The 13,751-nt window shown below is 38.1% G+C and overlaps 1 protein-coding gene across 7 annotated transcripts in view; it reads right to left on the minus strand.

Moving 5' to 3' along the window:
- Positions 1-13,751, minus strand: part of USP24 (ubiquitin specific peptidase 24) — a 71,638-nt gene that overhangs the window by 17,572 nt on the left and 40,315 nt on the right. For all 7 annotated transcript variants that reach the window (XR_010390266.1, XR_010390267.1, XM_064516251.1 and 4 more), the window contains 20 exons: positions 13,376-13,473; positions 12,495-12,590; positions 12,113-12,341; positions 10,924-11,083; positions 10,485-10,640; positions 9,826-9,896; positions 8,933-9,093; positions 8,002-8,063; positions 6,790-6,981; positions 6,364-6,481; positions 4,574-4,718; positions 4,002-4,121; positions 3,666-3,791; positions 3,360-3,458; positions 3,064-3,146; positions 2,695-2,836; positions 2,174-2,293; positions 1,575-1,795; positions 1,073-1,197; positions 315-456 (listed from right to left, as the gene is read on the minus strand). Coding sequence is in view for 5 of the 7 variants with exons in the window: in XM_064516251.1 (XP_064372321.1) it covers positions 315-456; positions 1,073-1,197; positions 1,575-1,795; positions 2,174-2,293; positions 2,695-2,836; positions 3,064-3,146; positions 3,360-3,458; positions 3,666-3,791; positions 4,002-4,121; positions 4,574-4,718; positions 6,364-6,481; positions 6,790-6,981; positions 8,002-8,063; positions 8,933-9,093; positions 9,826-9,896; positions 10,485-10,640; positions 10,924-11,083; positions 12,113-12,341; positions 12,495-12,590; positions 13,376-13,473 (2,666 nt within the window). In the remaining 2 variants the exon portion in view is untranslated. The remainder of the gene's footprint in view (positions 1-314; positions 457-1,072; positions 1,198-1,574; positions 1,796-2,173; positions 2,294-2,694; positions 2,837-3,063; positions 3,147-3,359; positions 3,459-3,665; positions 3,792-4,001; positions 4,122-4,573; positions 4,719-6,363; positions 6,482-6,789; positions 6,982-8,001; positions 8,064-8,932; positions 9,094-9,825; positions 9,897-10,484; positions 10,641-10,923; positions 11,084-12,112; positions 12,342-12,494; positions 12,591-13,375; positions 13,474-13,751) is intronic.

The raw sequence follows: 13,751 nt of genomic DNA on the forward strand, positions 1-13,751 counted from the left end.
ACCAAACCCTCTGACAATCCTGAAGTTCAGGTTTTAAAACACCAGTAGAGCAAGTGTCATCTTAAGGCAAATTTAGATGACACAAAATACTTTGAGGCTGTCAGTCACCTTGAACTTCTTACTCCAACAGTGACAGAGGTATTGAAGACAAATGTGCAAAAAGCAATAAAAGACTATCCATAAGCAGCTTAAAAAGACAGAAGGATCAGTATGCTCCTGGCAGGGAACAGGAATTATTCTCTTCTGAGTTCTGGATATTGGGTCTAGACATCAAAGTAGGAGAAACATTTACAGACACAGAAGGAAAAACTTACAACGAGAGGTCCTCAGCTTCTTGACGCACAACACTCACTCGACTTTTCTTTGGTAAGACTGGAGAGTTCTGATCAGACACTCTCTGGTAAAACAGCATATAGGCATTCCAGTACCGCCGGCGCACATCAGGGTAAGGGTTAGCTGATGGGAGAAAAGGCATTCAAAGAAGGTCTTTGAAGGTTTGTTTCATTCCTATAGGGGAATTAAACTCACTGTGCAAATAACACAGACTGTGGCAATAGAAAATAATGTGTTTGATGAAAACAGCAGTCTACGTTAGTGAATAATACAAAAACCCTAATTCTAAAATATTTTTCCAAAGGGCATACGTGTAACTAAAAATACAATCACCAGAATTAGGAAACAAGTGAATAACAGTGGAAACATATTTGGAGTTGATTCCTTAAAGGACAGAAAAGTTTAACTCAATGATCCTACACCATGTTCCATGTACAGTCTTTTGCAGTAACCTCAAGCAGGAAGAGAGTGAGAGAGAGCAATAAGTGAGTAAGTATGTGTTTTTTTTTAAAAACCATTCTGAAAAACAAAGTACTGAACAACAGTGAATATGGTTCAGTTAATATTAGGCCATCTACAAGCAGCTATTATGTTCTTCAGTAAAACAGAAGAACTGCTTAGGAAGGATTATTAGACCAAGTCACTCAAATAGATCAGATATAACAGACTTAATTCCAACTCTGCTGAGTAGTAGTATGATATATAAAGCTACTGTAAATCAATCCATACTTCTACTTACACTGATCATAGACTTTAGGTCTATACTCTCCACCAAAACATTCATATTCCAAGGTTTCATCAGATAACTCAAACTCTTCAACAACGGTATCATTAAATTTATACCACTTTCCTTTTCCACATCCCCTACGGTCAAGACAGAACAGAAATATGACAAAAAATTAGTTTGATTGTCTATTTAAACAAACAAAACACCCTGAATACCCTAGAAAGGAGAACCCTGAACTTGTATTTGTTTCAACAGTGAAAGGAAGGCTTAGTTCAGTTGCAAAGTTTGATTAAAACTATGAGAGAAGCACATGACACATACCTAAACGTCATAGGAAGCCCTCAAACTGCAATACAACGCACAGATATCCTAAGACTTTGACAGTTAAGTGTTAAGGGGAAAAATGCTTCCAATAAAGTTGTGAATGGCTCACTCTACCTTCCTAAAACAAGTAGTCTTTAGACCACTCTTAAACCCACTGTGCAGAAGGCCTAATGGCCTTATTGGCCATTACCTCCTGTCCTTTATAAAGGAGTAGTAGTGTCCTGCATGTGCCTGGCCACTGTGAACAATCACACCAACAAGCTCATAGTTTTCTGTAGGAGCCACTTTCTTCCTTGGGGAGCCTCCGCCTCCTTGATCCATGTTTCTACCATTGTCCCCAACTTCCGAGGATGAGTCCTGGCGAGCCATTCCTGACACAGTGTAAGGCTCCATGTTCAGCATCCAGGGAAACTGTTTGAAGAGATAGATTAAACAGAGATTACGTTATATATAGGCTTTGTGTGATTTTATAAAACTGTATTAATACCTCATACACTGGGAACATTTAAAAAAAAGCACAGTACTTCAATTTTTTATCCTTATGACACAGAAGTTAAATAAAACATCCTTAGGGAGGTTTTTGCTCTTACTTTCCAAAAGGACCATGAGGATGCTGGAGACAAGGAAAACTCTAAGGAAAGGTATTTATTTTCTGCAGTGTGATCATATTGCAAGTATATCACATTCTCAAAAGCCCTTATTGAAATGAGTGGCAAAGAAGGGAGAATGAATAGAAAAAGCGAAAGTCCACTGGAATTTGCAAAAGGTGGGGGGAAAAAGTTTTCTTACCCTTATTTGTTCATCATATTTAATAGAACGTCCACTTTCCCAGTCAAAGCCAAATCTCATCAGGTGAATCACCAATAGGCTAGGCAAGACCTTAATGCATGTGCGCTTCACTGTAGTTCTCTTAAAAAGACAGAAGAATATCACCTCTATCTATATATTTCAAGCATGTATTTTTCCACAGTTGCTTAATTCCAGCAATCTCAAACTGATGTACAATACAGCTACTAGAGGCAGGATGACTGCAGGGTATTATTACAGATATTACAGAGCTTAGGTGGTGAGCAAATACATCAGAAAACACTAACATCCTGCCATCATTCTGAATGTTCACAGTCTACAGCATGAGTTACAGAAAATGAGGCATGCTACTTAAGAGCTATGGATTTAACCTTTTGATTACTACTTTAACATAGAAAGATGCAGTTGAGCAGTATCTAAGTGTGGCTTGCTACAATCACATAATGCTCCAGAAAACATCAAGCTACAACTGAATCTTCCTTCACATATGTCAAGAGCAATACCTTTTCTTTGCATTTTTCACAGTAGTATGCATTGCTTCCTTCCAGAACTTCCCCTCTAACGAATTGATCCAATGATATTTCCAGACTCTGACATGAAGTAACTCCTAGGTTCAGAGCCATGAAGGCTTCTTCACGCTCATACCTAAATTCAAGAAGAAAAACAAGACATTAACAGAGTAGAACCTATCCAACTTGCATTAACAAGACACATGCTTAGGAAATAATACTACATTTGTCCCACAGCTACCAACAGCTATAACTCTCACAGTCAGAGGTGTATTACTCTACCTTCCTGCGCTATGTTGTTACTTATTTCAATAGCTTTGGCAGCACATAACTTGGTAACTAATGCACTAAGTTTAACATTACCTGTGGGGACAGTCCTTGCAGATCTTCTGATCAGAGAAGATACCTTGAAAAGTATTCTTAAATATTTGGTCTCTCCCTATTTTCTGTTGGAGATGTAAAGTTAGACATTAGTTGGATATATTTGCAGTATGAAAGACCAAGGATGCAACATGAATTTTAAACTTCTGAATGAATGTGACTTAGATCATAAAGTCAGATGGCTTTCTGCCTTCTTTTCCAAAGAACAAAGAGAGAAAAGATACTGAAGAGAGATGCACAGATAAGCAAAGAAAGAGATCCCTAAGGATTTTACATACCTTGAGGTACTCATCCATCTGATCTATAAGACTGGTGAAGAACTCATAAGCATCCTGTTGTTCTCGAACATAAAGTTCCTTATTCCACATCTTGAAAATCTGTATAGATATAAACATATATATATATCTATATAAAAATATACTTACATTCACTATGGAAAATAAATTTTTAACAAAATATTTTGACTTTTTGAGGTAAAATTTATTTTATCCCTACAAAATCTGCAATAAGGAAAAGGTGGATAGATGATTACATTACATTTACAAGTAGGAAAGCTATATATTCTAAACAAAAAGAAGTAACACCTTCCAAAAGTTCTCAGGTACATAATACTGCAACTTGCTTTCCATCAAATGACCAAAGAGAGACTGAACTTGATAGAACACGTTGTCATCTGGATTGTCCGTACCATCATCGATGGAAAGCAGGGCCTGGAAAGAAAAAGTTACCATATTAAATTGGTTCTAGACAAAAGAAAAAAATACCTTATTAAATTGGTTCTAGACAAAACTATTACTTCTTGGGCGATATATTTTTTTCCCCTCCTCAAAAAATTCATGTCACAGATAGTGCTCAGATGAATTTACACTTCAGATGACTAATCCCCAAAAGAGGAAATTACTGGGCATTGAACCAATTACCTCAGGGAGACCAGGCTGCATATATAGCTGCTGGAAGATGGCATTCATATAACAAGTAGCACCACCATTCTTCAATCCCACGAATCCTGAAATGGAGCGACTATCCACTGGTGGAAGATACTAGAAAGAACAATTTATTTTTTGTCCCAGTAAGTTATAGGAAGCACAAGACTCCAACAACATATTATAAATTTCATAATCATTTTTATGAGCTGTTTAAGAGCAATTTCACTGGAAATCATGAATATCAATTCTGAAAGACTACACAAGAGCTAAATTTGTTCATTTATATAGCCAACACTTAGCCTAACACTGCTAAAAACAGCCTAAAAAATATCTAAGTAAAACAGGTGATATTTAGGCAATACTTTTGTCTTGTTAAGATAATAACTGACAAAGACTCATGAAAGTATCCGCTTCAGAGGAAGATCAAGTAGGTCTGCATTTACTCATGTCTACTCATTGTCATTTTAAATTGAAGACCAGGGAAATTTCATGGATGGAGCAGTTAAGTAGCTCATACAGTACTTTGAACCATGCTAATGCAAATCAGAACAAGGGTTCTTGCTTACATCAAACTCCTTGGTAAGTGCAGGGTCAGATTGATGATGCATAGAAAGCAGCTCTTTTGTAATAAGCTGAAGATTGGAAGGCGAGCTATCAGCCAGCATTACTAGCACTTCGTAAGCAGCTAATCGGCTATCTGCTGTACTGCACCTAAAAAGAAAACCACAGTAGAGATCTACTTTGTAGATGGCTCAATTATTTCCACTTCCAGAAAATCATATTATTTAGAATAAGTGACTATTAGCTGTTCAAAATAAATGCTCAAAACAGACCTAAAACCTCTTGAGAAACTGCAGATTGCTATTTTTTCCTTCTTGGAAAGGGGTGGAAGAGCGGGGCGGGGGTGGGGAAAATGGACAGGCAGGGAGGAAAGGAATCAGAAGAAGGAACATTTCTTTAAATAAGCCTCCCTTACTGACATGGAGACATCTATAGCTGACATTCGACAGAAAGGAGAAGTAGGTGCCCTAAAAAAGAAGGCAAAGAACTGGTTCTGTGTGTAAGGACTAATAGCCAAATATTCTCTATCGCTGTAACGTTGGTAGAGACAAAATGACTCATTCACAGGGAGACAATCTTCAAAAGAGCTGGATCAGATATCTTACTTATTGCTACATGGGACTACTTTAGACCTAAGCTACATACTGAACGGTGCAAAAACATTTTACTTAGTTCTTTTCAATGCATCATCAAGCACTCTCGTTACTTCTCCAACAAAAAAAGGCATTGTTTGCTTTAAGCAAACAAATAAGTGCTTGAAATGAACTGCCAAGATACACTGCAGCAAAACACTTAATCTGCAGCAAGTACCATGGTTTTCAATCACTGCGGCAAGTTAATACAAATGCCTGCTATTTACATTAAAGTTAAAAAGTCTAAAGATATGAAGGAAAGCAGCTTGTCAGCAGTATATCAATATGAATTTTAAACCAAATGAAATGAGATTAACATAGAGAAAAGGGATATATTCTCATGCGTAGGAGAACAGGAAGCCTAATTCACTAGTCACCATTTTCAGATAGCAGCATAATGTTACAAGGATTTGCACTACAAGAGGTCTGTGAAATATGATTAAGAAAGCAGTCTTAAATTCAGCAATTGCCAAATGCTCCACTGGGACATTCTTCAGGGTCTGTGGAAATTTAATGCAGATATGCCTTACCCAACTTTAAAACCAATGAGTCAGAGTAATATAAGCAACCCAGCTACAGCTGCACAAAACTCCACATGAACTAAATTCACCCCTTCCTTCGCCTCTGTACATCAATCACAGAAGGCAGGCATGACAGGAAAGAGAAGTCCCACTTTTCTTCCCCATTTCATATATTCTGAGCTATTAACAGCTATCTCAGGTGCAAGAAGACTTGTTCAGCACTAGCTTCCTACAAGAATCAGTTATTTTGGAAAAAAAGTTAAAGAATCTTTTGAGATTCTCATTTAAAAGGGGTTTGGAAAGTTACTTTTCTGTTAATACTTCAATTTAGCCAACTTCTCAAACGATGACTAGCTAAAGGAGCATTCTTCAGATCCATGGAATTCAGCACTCCGTTGTGCTTACAGTGCTTCATTATCTAACAAATAAAACACAGACTTTAGAAGTAGAGAACAGTGAAGATTTCAGTTCACATAAATGCTATTTGGACACTTAGGTAGCAAATATATAAATTGGATAGGTATGCTCTTAAGAAATGCTCTACCATCAGTATTCATTCCTAATATCCGTAGCCCCAGCGTGACATTTGCATACATGAGAACTAGGATAAGAAAACAACATGAACAAGAAAGCATTTTTTACTTTGGATGAAAGTCTTGCTGACTGATGGCAGCACTGCCTGCTGGAGAATGGCTATTCAGAATAATCCTGGATGCTCGGAAAAGAAAATCATCCAATAATGGTTTAATCAAAGATGAACCTGTAACACAGTAATCCACATCTAGTGTTAAACACTTTCATTATTACTGCAAAAGTAAAAAAGTGTTCCCTAACAGCAAAACCATTTAATAGCGCTGTTTCAACAAAAGTGTACCCTAATGACTTATCAAAAATCAAAGGTACAAAATAAAGGTACTGACAACACTATTCCTTTCAGCTCCATAGCACTTCTACTGATATATAATGGCTTCACAGGTACTGTCTACTGATCGAAACACTATGTCATCTTTTAGTGCCAAGCAGAATTCAAATTGGTTTAGTTATTTTAGCACACAAAGGCGTACTTACCAACCATTTCCTTCTCTGCTCCACAAAGTGAAAGGAGAGTCTTGATGAGCCTCAAGTGTCCTGCTAATAAGATATTATCAGCTTCACTGGTCTCACACTCAGCTGTGCGGTTGGGTTCAAAATTGTCTAGCCAGGTGATCTCATCTTCTAACATGGCAGCTGGGCTTATCTTTAGCTGTTCCATCTCTGATGCTGCAAGATAAAAAAACAAAATCAGAAAAATTAAGAGTTCTAGAAATGAAGAATTTCAATACCAAGAATTTCAAAGAGTTTGATAATTTGTGCTTGTTATGATAATGCTCATTTTAAAAAGAGGCACCATGCTAATAGTTTATTAGAGAGATCATGGGACTGAAGCTTACCGTCAGTTCACTGATACACTTTATGCAGTGCTTTAGAGAGAAATATTTAGCATATAGAAACTGAAAGATAGACATATATGTAAGCAGAGACAGTATCTAGTCATGCACAAGACAATTCAACACCTGCACCACTCATCAGCAGTTTCAAATGTGGACAGATAACTTGTGGACAGGCACAAATTCATATTTAAGTACTGAAAAATACCCCAGTGAGACCCACAGATAAAGAGGGTCTCTGAAATCAGAGTAGACAGCTTTTGAACTGAACTTCCTCTCTAGTGCCAAACAGGAAACAATCAAGGAGATATGTTACAGAAAAGAGAAGGAGCCTTAGAGACACACCTTGAAGCCAGACAAGCAGTGAATTCCAAGGTAAGGGTACAGACAGTGCAAAATAATTGTATGTTTATATGCATATTCTTTTTATGGTGAAGACAGTGCAGAGAGCCACTGTGTAAACTGAGCACAGCTAGGTAGGTATTCCACACCTCCTCAGGAGGGAGGTGCCATACACATGCTACCTAACTTCAGGCTGTGGCAGATCCTAAGTATAATTTTACATCTCTAAACTTCCATCTGAAGGTACCTAACAGATGGTCTAGCTTGCCCTCCAGCGTGTACAAAGTGTACCTTCAGCATTTCACCTTCCAAGAGGAGTAAGCTGCCTCGCAGTTACTGAACAGTCCAAATGACTTGTCTACAGGACAGCCAGCACACTGGCAAGTCACACTGAGTTCATGGTGTAGTGATCGCCCAGTGAAGTCAGTTCTACATCTTGTCTACAGAATGAAAATGTTTGGAAGTTGCAATCAGAGTATGATACGTGTACCTGTGCAGTAATCATACTTACATGTGAGGTCATCCAATAACTGACATCTCAGGTCAAAATACTCTGTACACTGGGACAAAAGTCTAAAAGAGATACAAATAGAAGAAAGGTTTTAAAATTAAAATTAGAAACTTTCTTCTAAGCAGCTGTCTTCAAGGCCTGGGCATTCTGTCCATCCAACCCAAAATACTGTAGCTGTCTAGGTACGTCTCTGTATGCACACACTACAGCTTTAAAACAAATTCCTTCCTAACAGCTACCTCTGAATTTCGTAACGCAATCTTGTTTTATTCCTTCAACTCATAAAAGTTAACTCTCAGACAATGATAAAACAGAAACCTATTTTAGCTTCTCGGTTACTTCTCTATTCAGATTCTTCTAGAAACTCCTGTCCAAAATTATTGCTAAATTCAGCAGTCTTTAGCCAGTCAGGGACAAGTCAAGAGGACCAACACTACCGTCATTAAGGTGTAACAGGCAACATAAGCAGTGAGAAGACAGGTGAGGTCATGGCTCATAGGTCCAGAGATTATTAAAGAGGTTGGTGCCTTTTGGACCAGTTTCCAATCCGGATCTATGCAGTACTATCAAATAAATTTAATGTTACTGTCATGCATCCCATCACCTCTATGCCTCACGCAGGATTCCAGACAAGCTCTGACTGCTATGATCACATCCTAGAAAGAGGTCTATTTACCGATTACCACCTCCTGCATAGGAAGTCAAATAAGCTGCTCTTTAAGAGTTCACAGAGGAAGGACTCCATCCTGAGAACTCAGCTCTATCCCCCTCCAGTTTACATACTACTTAAACTGTCTTAGGCATTCCTGTCATGCCGACATTTGACAAAAGTGCAAAGACAAAATCCTAACCACTTGTCTTTAAGAGCTGCCACAGCACTACTCATTTTAGTGGTAGATTTCCTTTCTCAATAAGCATGTATCTGACTTGCCTCTGGTTGATTCCTCTCATGATGCTGGTTGGTGACCAAAGAGGCAGCTGGGCACTGAGGATAACACTCAGGAGAAACTGGTTTGGTTTCTGCACATCTGGGTGAGTTGACGTGTCTGTCTGACTAAGTGTGTACAACTGATCACAGGCAACACGACGAATCTGAAAACATATCATTGGTAAACACCAGACCTTACTTGAAGGTAGCCAAAATACACTTCTATTTTGCTTAGAAATCTAACAGAAAAAAAGCCAGATATTAAAAAGCTTGTGGAACCCACAGAGTACGAGCTCTGCACCCACCAGGGCTTCTCTATTCATATCGCTGAGCTACAAGCTCTGATGACAGAAATTGTAAATTCAGATATGGAGAAAAGAATGCAATGACATCATGTAAAACATAGCGGATGCAATGAAACAAAGTAATCATGGCCAGAAAAACTGGATTTCAGAATATCCAGAAATCATCTCAAATCAGAAAGAATGAATTTTAGGAGGGTTCCGACATTTGGAAAATATTTTTCAAGTTCAGAAGAGTCCATCCAAACCTTTTGAGACTAAGGTTACTTCGAATGGCTCCTTTCTAGAAGAGTTAAAGTACCAGTTTTGTGGAATTTCTCTCACAAAATATGAGAGTATTTTCTTTAAACTAGTCAGAGCACAGTTCTGTGCTTCCTGGATGAAACAAGCCTAAAGAATGTAATGCTTCAGCATTTTCTATCAACATAGTACTAAATACTGGAATTGCTAACAATTATACAGGGATTATTTATTCAGATATGAAAACAGTTAGAATATTTGCAATGAACAATTTCATCTTGAGACCATATTAACTGAATAAAGTGTATACATTTCCCTGGAATATCTAATATGCTTCCAGAGAAAGACCCTCACCTCAGCACTTGGTGATCCGAGCAGTATGTCAATGATGAAATCAGCAACACAAGGCAAATTGTAGAAAGATCCTAGAACAAAAGAATACCATGCTATTCTTAAGTAATTATTGAAAATAAATCAGCTGTGGATTTACATTAAAATAGCAACGGACCCCTCTGTCACTGCCAAAAAGCAGTAATGGGTATTTGCATGATCCTCCATCTCCTTCCCTCTCCAGAGACTGGCACCATGTTATAACAACACTTTTCTTCTCCTTCTACCACCAACAAGGCTTACGCTTCCTCATACACAAAGGTTCAAGTACTAAACATTTAGCTATGCGAACAGCAGCACTTGTAGAAGTATGTACTTCAAAGCCAGTACAGCTATTTATATACTGACACTAAGTTAACTTTTCCAATAGATTTCATTAAGACCACTGTTTAGGTACAGCACCACATGCTTTGTTTCATGCCACTTACTCTTCAGTCCTGGGAAAAAAAAAAAAAAAAACCTGTATTTTTTTTTAAAAATACAAAATTGTGTTTGTGAGTTGAGACTGCTCAAGTTAGTTAGAAGTTTCTCCTTTTTTTTTTTTTTTTAAATACTTGTTCATCTTCAAAAGCCTTCCCCCACCTTATATTCCAAACAGTGACTAATCCAATTCCATGTCATACCCAGTTGCTGACTGCGCAGTTGAAGGCATGTAACTAATAGAGACAAGGCTTCTCCAGCAATCAGAGCATCTTTGGTGGATACGGACTGCTGCCTCACACAGATGCCAGCATGCAGTGCTGTTGGTTCTCCTTCACTTCCTGAGCTGCAATTACTTCCTGCATTAAGAAAGAAACAAGTGCTACGATCCATTACATTTTGCAGAGGTCTTCAGCTTCTCATCAATTCCCTGTACTAAAAAAAAAAAAAAAAAAAAAAAACCAAACCAACCAAACAACAACAAAAAAACCCTTAAACCTCTCCAAATGTCACATGAATATACAGCATTTTTCTCAGATTTCTATAAGTTAATGAGTTCAGCTTTAAGTTTTTTAAGTATTAGATTAAGAACAAACTGAATGCTTTTTTAAATAAAGATGGTTTAGAGACAGAGTTAACTACCTGAGCTGCTAAGTCTATTTCGAATCCCAGCAGGAAATAAAGTGTTGCTCTCTTTTATTGGCTGACTACTTCCCACGAGCTCCAGCCGTCCTGCAGCAGCAGCCCAAGAGAGTCGCATGAAGCAAGCCACTGTGGAAGTGAAATCATTCACCTCCATAGTCTGAAGGAACAGGAAACAACAGTTATTTCTGTCACATTCAACCACCTTTGTTAATTGCAGGGATAAGATGTGTGTATCTTCAAGATCACGTGAAATTCCCACTTGAATTTGTTTTCCTCTCCCTTCTCTAAGCAGGCTCAAGGATGCAAGAATCTTTTTCTTCTTGGGAAGGAGAGAGATTAGTATTGCCCCATAAATAGGAAATCATGTGTTTTTAAAGTCTCCACTCTAGACACCCTTTTCCTCTCTCTGGAGCTAGGCATGCCAATTTCAATCGTATTTATTTGTCAGGGAAGCACTGGTTAAAAACCTGAGATAATATATTCATTATATTAACTATGAAGTTTCTTTCAGCTGGACTCAACTTTCAGATGGGTTGAGCTCCTCCTTTCAGATTAGAATGCTTTAGTAGATAGCCACTCTAAAATTCATTACAGTGACAGAGGACAGAGAGTGACAAAGGGGAAAATGAGGTGTTCTTAAACTACTGAGAATAAAAGTTGGTTGTTTTTTTCCCCCAGGTACCATCAAGCAAACTTAATTTTTAAATGAGCTATTTGATACATGAAACTCCCCCAAAATTTCTAATTTAAAGAAACATGGACTATAAACCATGAGTTCGAGCAGCAATCTTCTCCTTTCTATTCCCAGAAAATTAACTCTAAGATCTTGCTTGGGTTAAGGAGCTGAAAGTTAAGGTGACTGAAAATAAAACCCTCAGAGGAAGACTTCTATGCAGCTCTACATTTCTGGTGTGCATCTTTGGGGTACTCTTTCCCCTTGTACAGCAGTGATATGTCGAGCAATCAGTTTACTAACCAAATAATTCCCGTGTCTAAGTTCAATGTTAAAATTCAGATGGTCACAGGGAAGAGACACAGTTGGCTTGTATTTTAAGAGGCTGTTAAAGGGAACCTGGGTAAGAATCAGTACAAAAGGTGGATTCGTGATAAAAAAATTCAGAAGGTGCACAGCTGCCACTGGAGATCACACTGCTACATCACCATAAATTATCAAATGTTTCCTTACTTGTATGGCAACTCTCGCCGCTGGTATGATTTCTTCTACCCTAATGGAGGATCTATCAGACACAGAGAGCTGTCGGTAGGATGATTTCTCCGGTGTTCCACAAATGGACATCTGCCTACTTGCTTGTCGGCTGACATTACGGAAGGGGCGTGAGGACAATGCTTCCACCCCATCTTTAATGAAATCCTCATCCAATAAGGTAGGCATTGTCTGGCCAACAAGCAAGAACCTACACTCACAGAGCAAAAACATCAGGCTTATTTTTGAATGTTCACAGCCAGGAAATGAAACAGAAATCAAAGCACCATTCAGTCTCAAGTTTTACAAGTCACATTCCAAAAACCAAGAATGGAGGACTATCTAATAAAACGCAATTACATACCTTGCAAGTTGCAGGCAGATGGAGTAGACACCCTGTCTTGTTTCATAGTCTACTTCTGATGGGATGGAATCTCTCTGCATCACATTCACCACCAAACTTAAAAACAGATTAATAGACAGGCTCTGTTTGAAAGTGTTTTGCATTAGGAGATAGCTGACTGAACAGGAGTTTAGGGAAGGATGGAGATAAATTGCAGCTGAGTGCCAGTTAAAACTGCCAAAATGACATCTTTGGAGGCTAACATCCCTATTTTCCCCTCCTACATCTGCAAGCTGGAGATTTTTATTCATGTTGGAAAATGCTTCATGATCCACAGAGGGGGGAGGAAAAAGAAATACTAAAAGCAAAATATACTTGACAAAGTTGGCTCAAGCATAGACAGTACTGCAAGGTCTTTCAAACTACTCATGCTATGGCTTAACTCTCACCTGAAGAATCTGGATTTTGGAGAAAGGGTAAAATTTAATTCCATTTCCAATGCATGACCTAGGCTACAGCTACCAAAAATGCCCACTGGTATCTATGTAGGAGATAGTTTGTATAATACGCACACTTGCAATTTGAACTGGAACAGTTTAATGCTAACTATCCAAATATCAACTACCATAGGAAAAGCTTATACTTCACAAGCTTATACATACCTAGCTTTATTTTTGGATTTAACACCATATACTCTGTTATATTACTATGATAGCTACAGCAGCTTTTCAAGCATTCAGTAATGAAAGGTCTGATTTGGGTGGATTTTTCCCTCTGAAAAAAGCTGATCACTGTATGAGTGTGCTACAGCACACACAGCAGAGTAAAAGGAAATCAGAAGCCACAGAGAACTGTTAACTAAATAAAGTATTATAAATGGCATCAAGATTTTAAAATCTAACCTCAAACCTCCTGCTCTGAGGAAGTTTTCACAAAAAGATTTGGCACAGTTTCTTGCCATTTCATCATCTGCAGTTGGCATCAGCTTGGAGCTCAGTACCTGCGGAAAAAAAGAAAGAAATCTTAGTACTATTTAATTGCTGAAGGTTAAAAATATAACAGAAAAGTTTCCACTGTGACAGAGGTAATTCACTGTACAGCAATGTGAACCTCTAATCAGTAAAGAGAAATCAAATTAAAAATACTCAGGACAAAAGAAAGGCTATTACTAGACATTTATTCTGTATGAAAGGGCATTTTTTCCTCATTGCCGTTTATACATTAAGAGAAAGGATAAGGTGCCTACTCTAGCATGTGAAACGTCTTCAGGCTCAGTAG

This window comes from Dromaius novaehollandiae, chromosome 8, assembly GCF_036370855.1.
Source record: "Dromaius novaehollandiae isolate bDroNov1 chromosome 8, bDroNov1.hap1, whole genome shotgun sequence".
Taxonomy (NCBI): Eukaryota; Metazoa; Chordata; class Aves; order Casuariiformes; family Dromaiidae; genus Dromaius; species Dromaius novaehollandiae.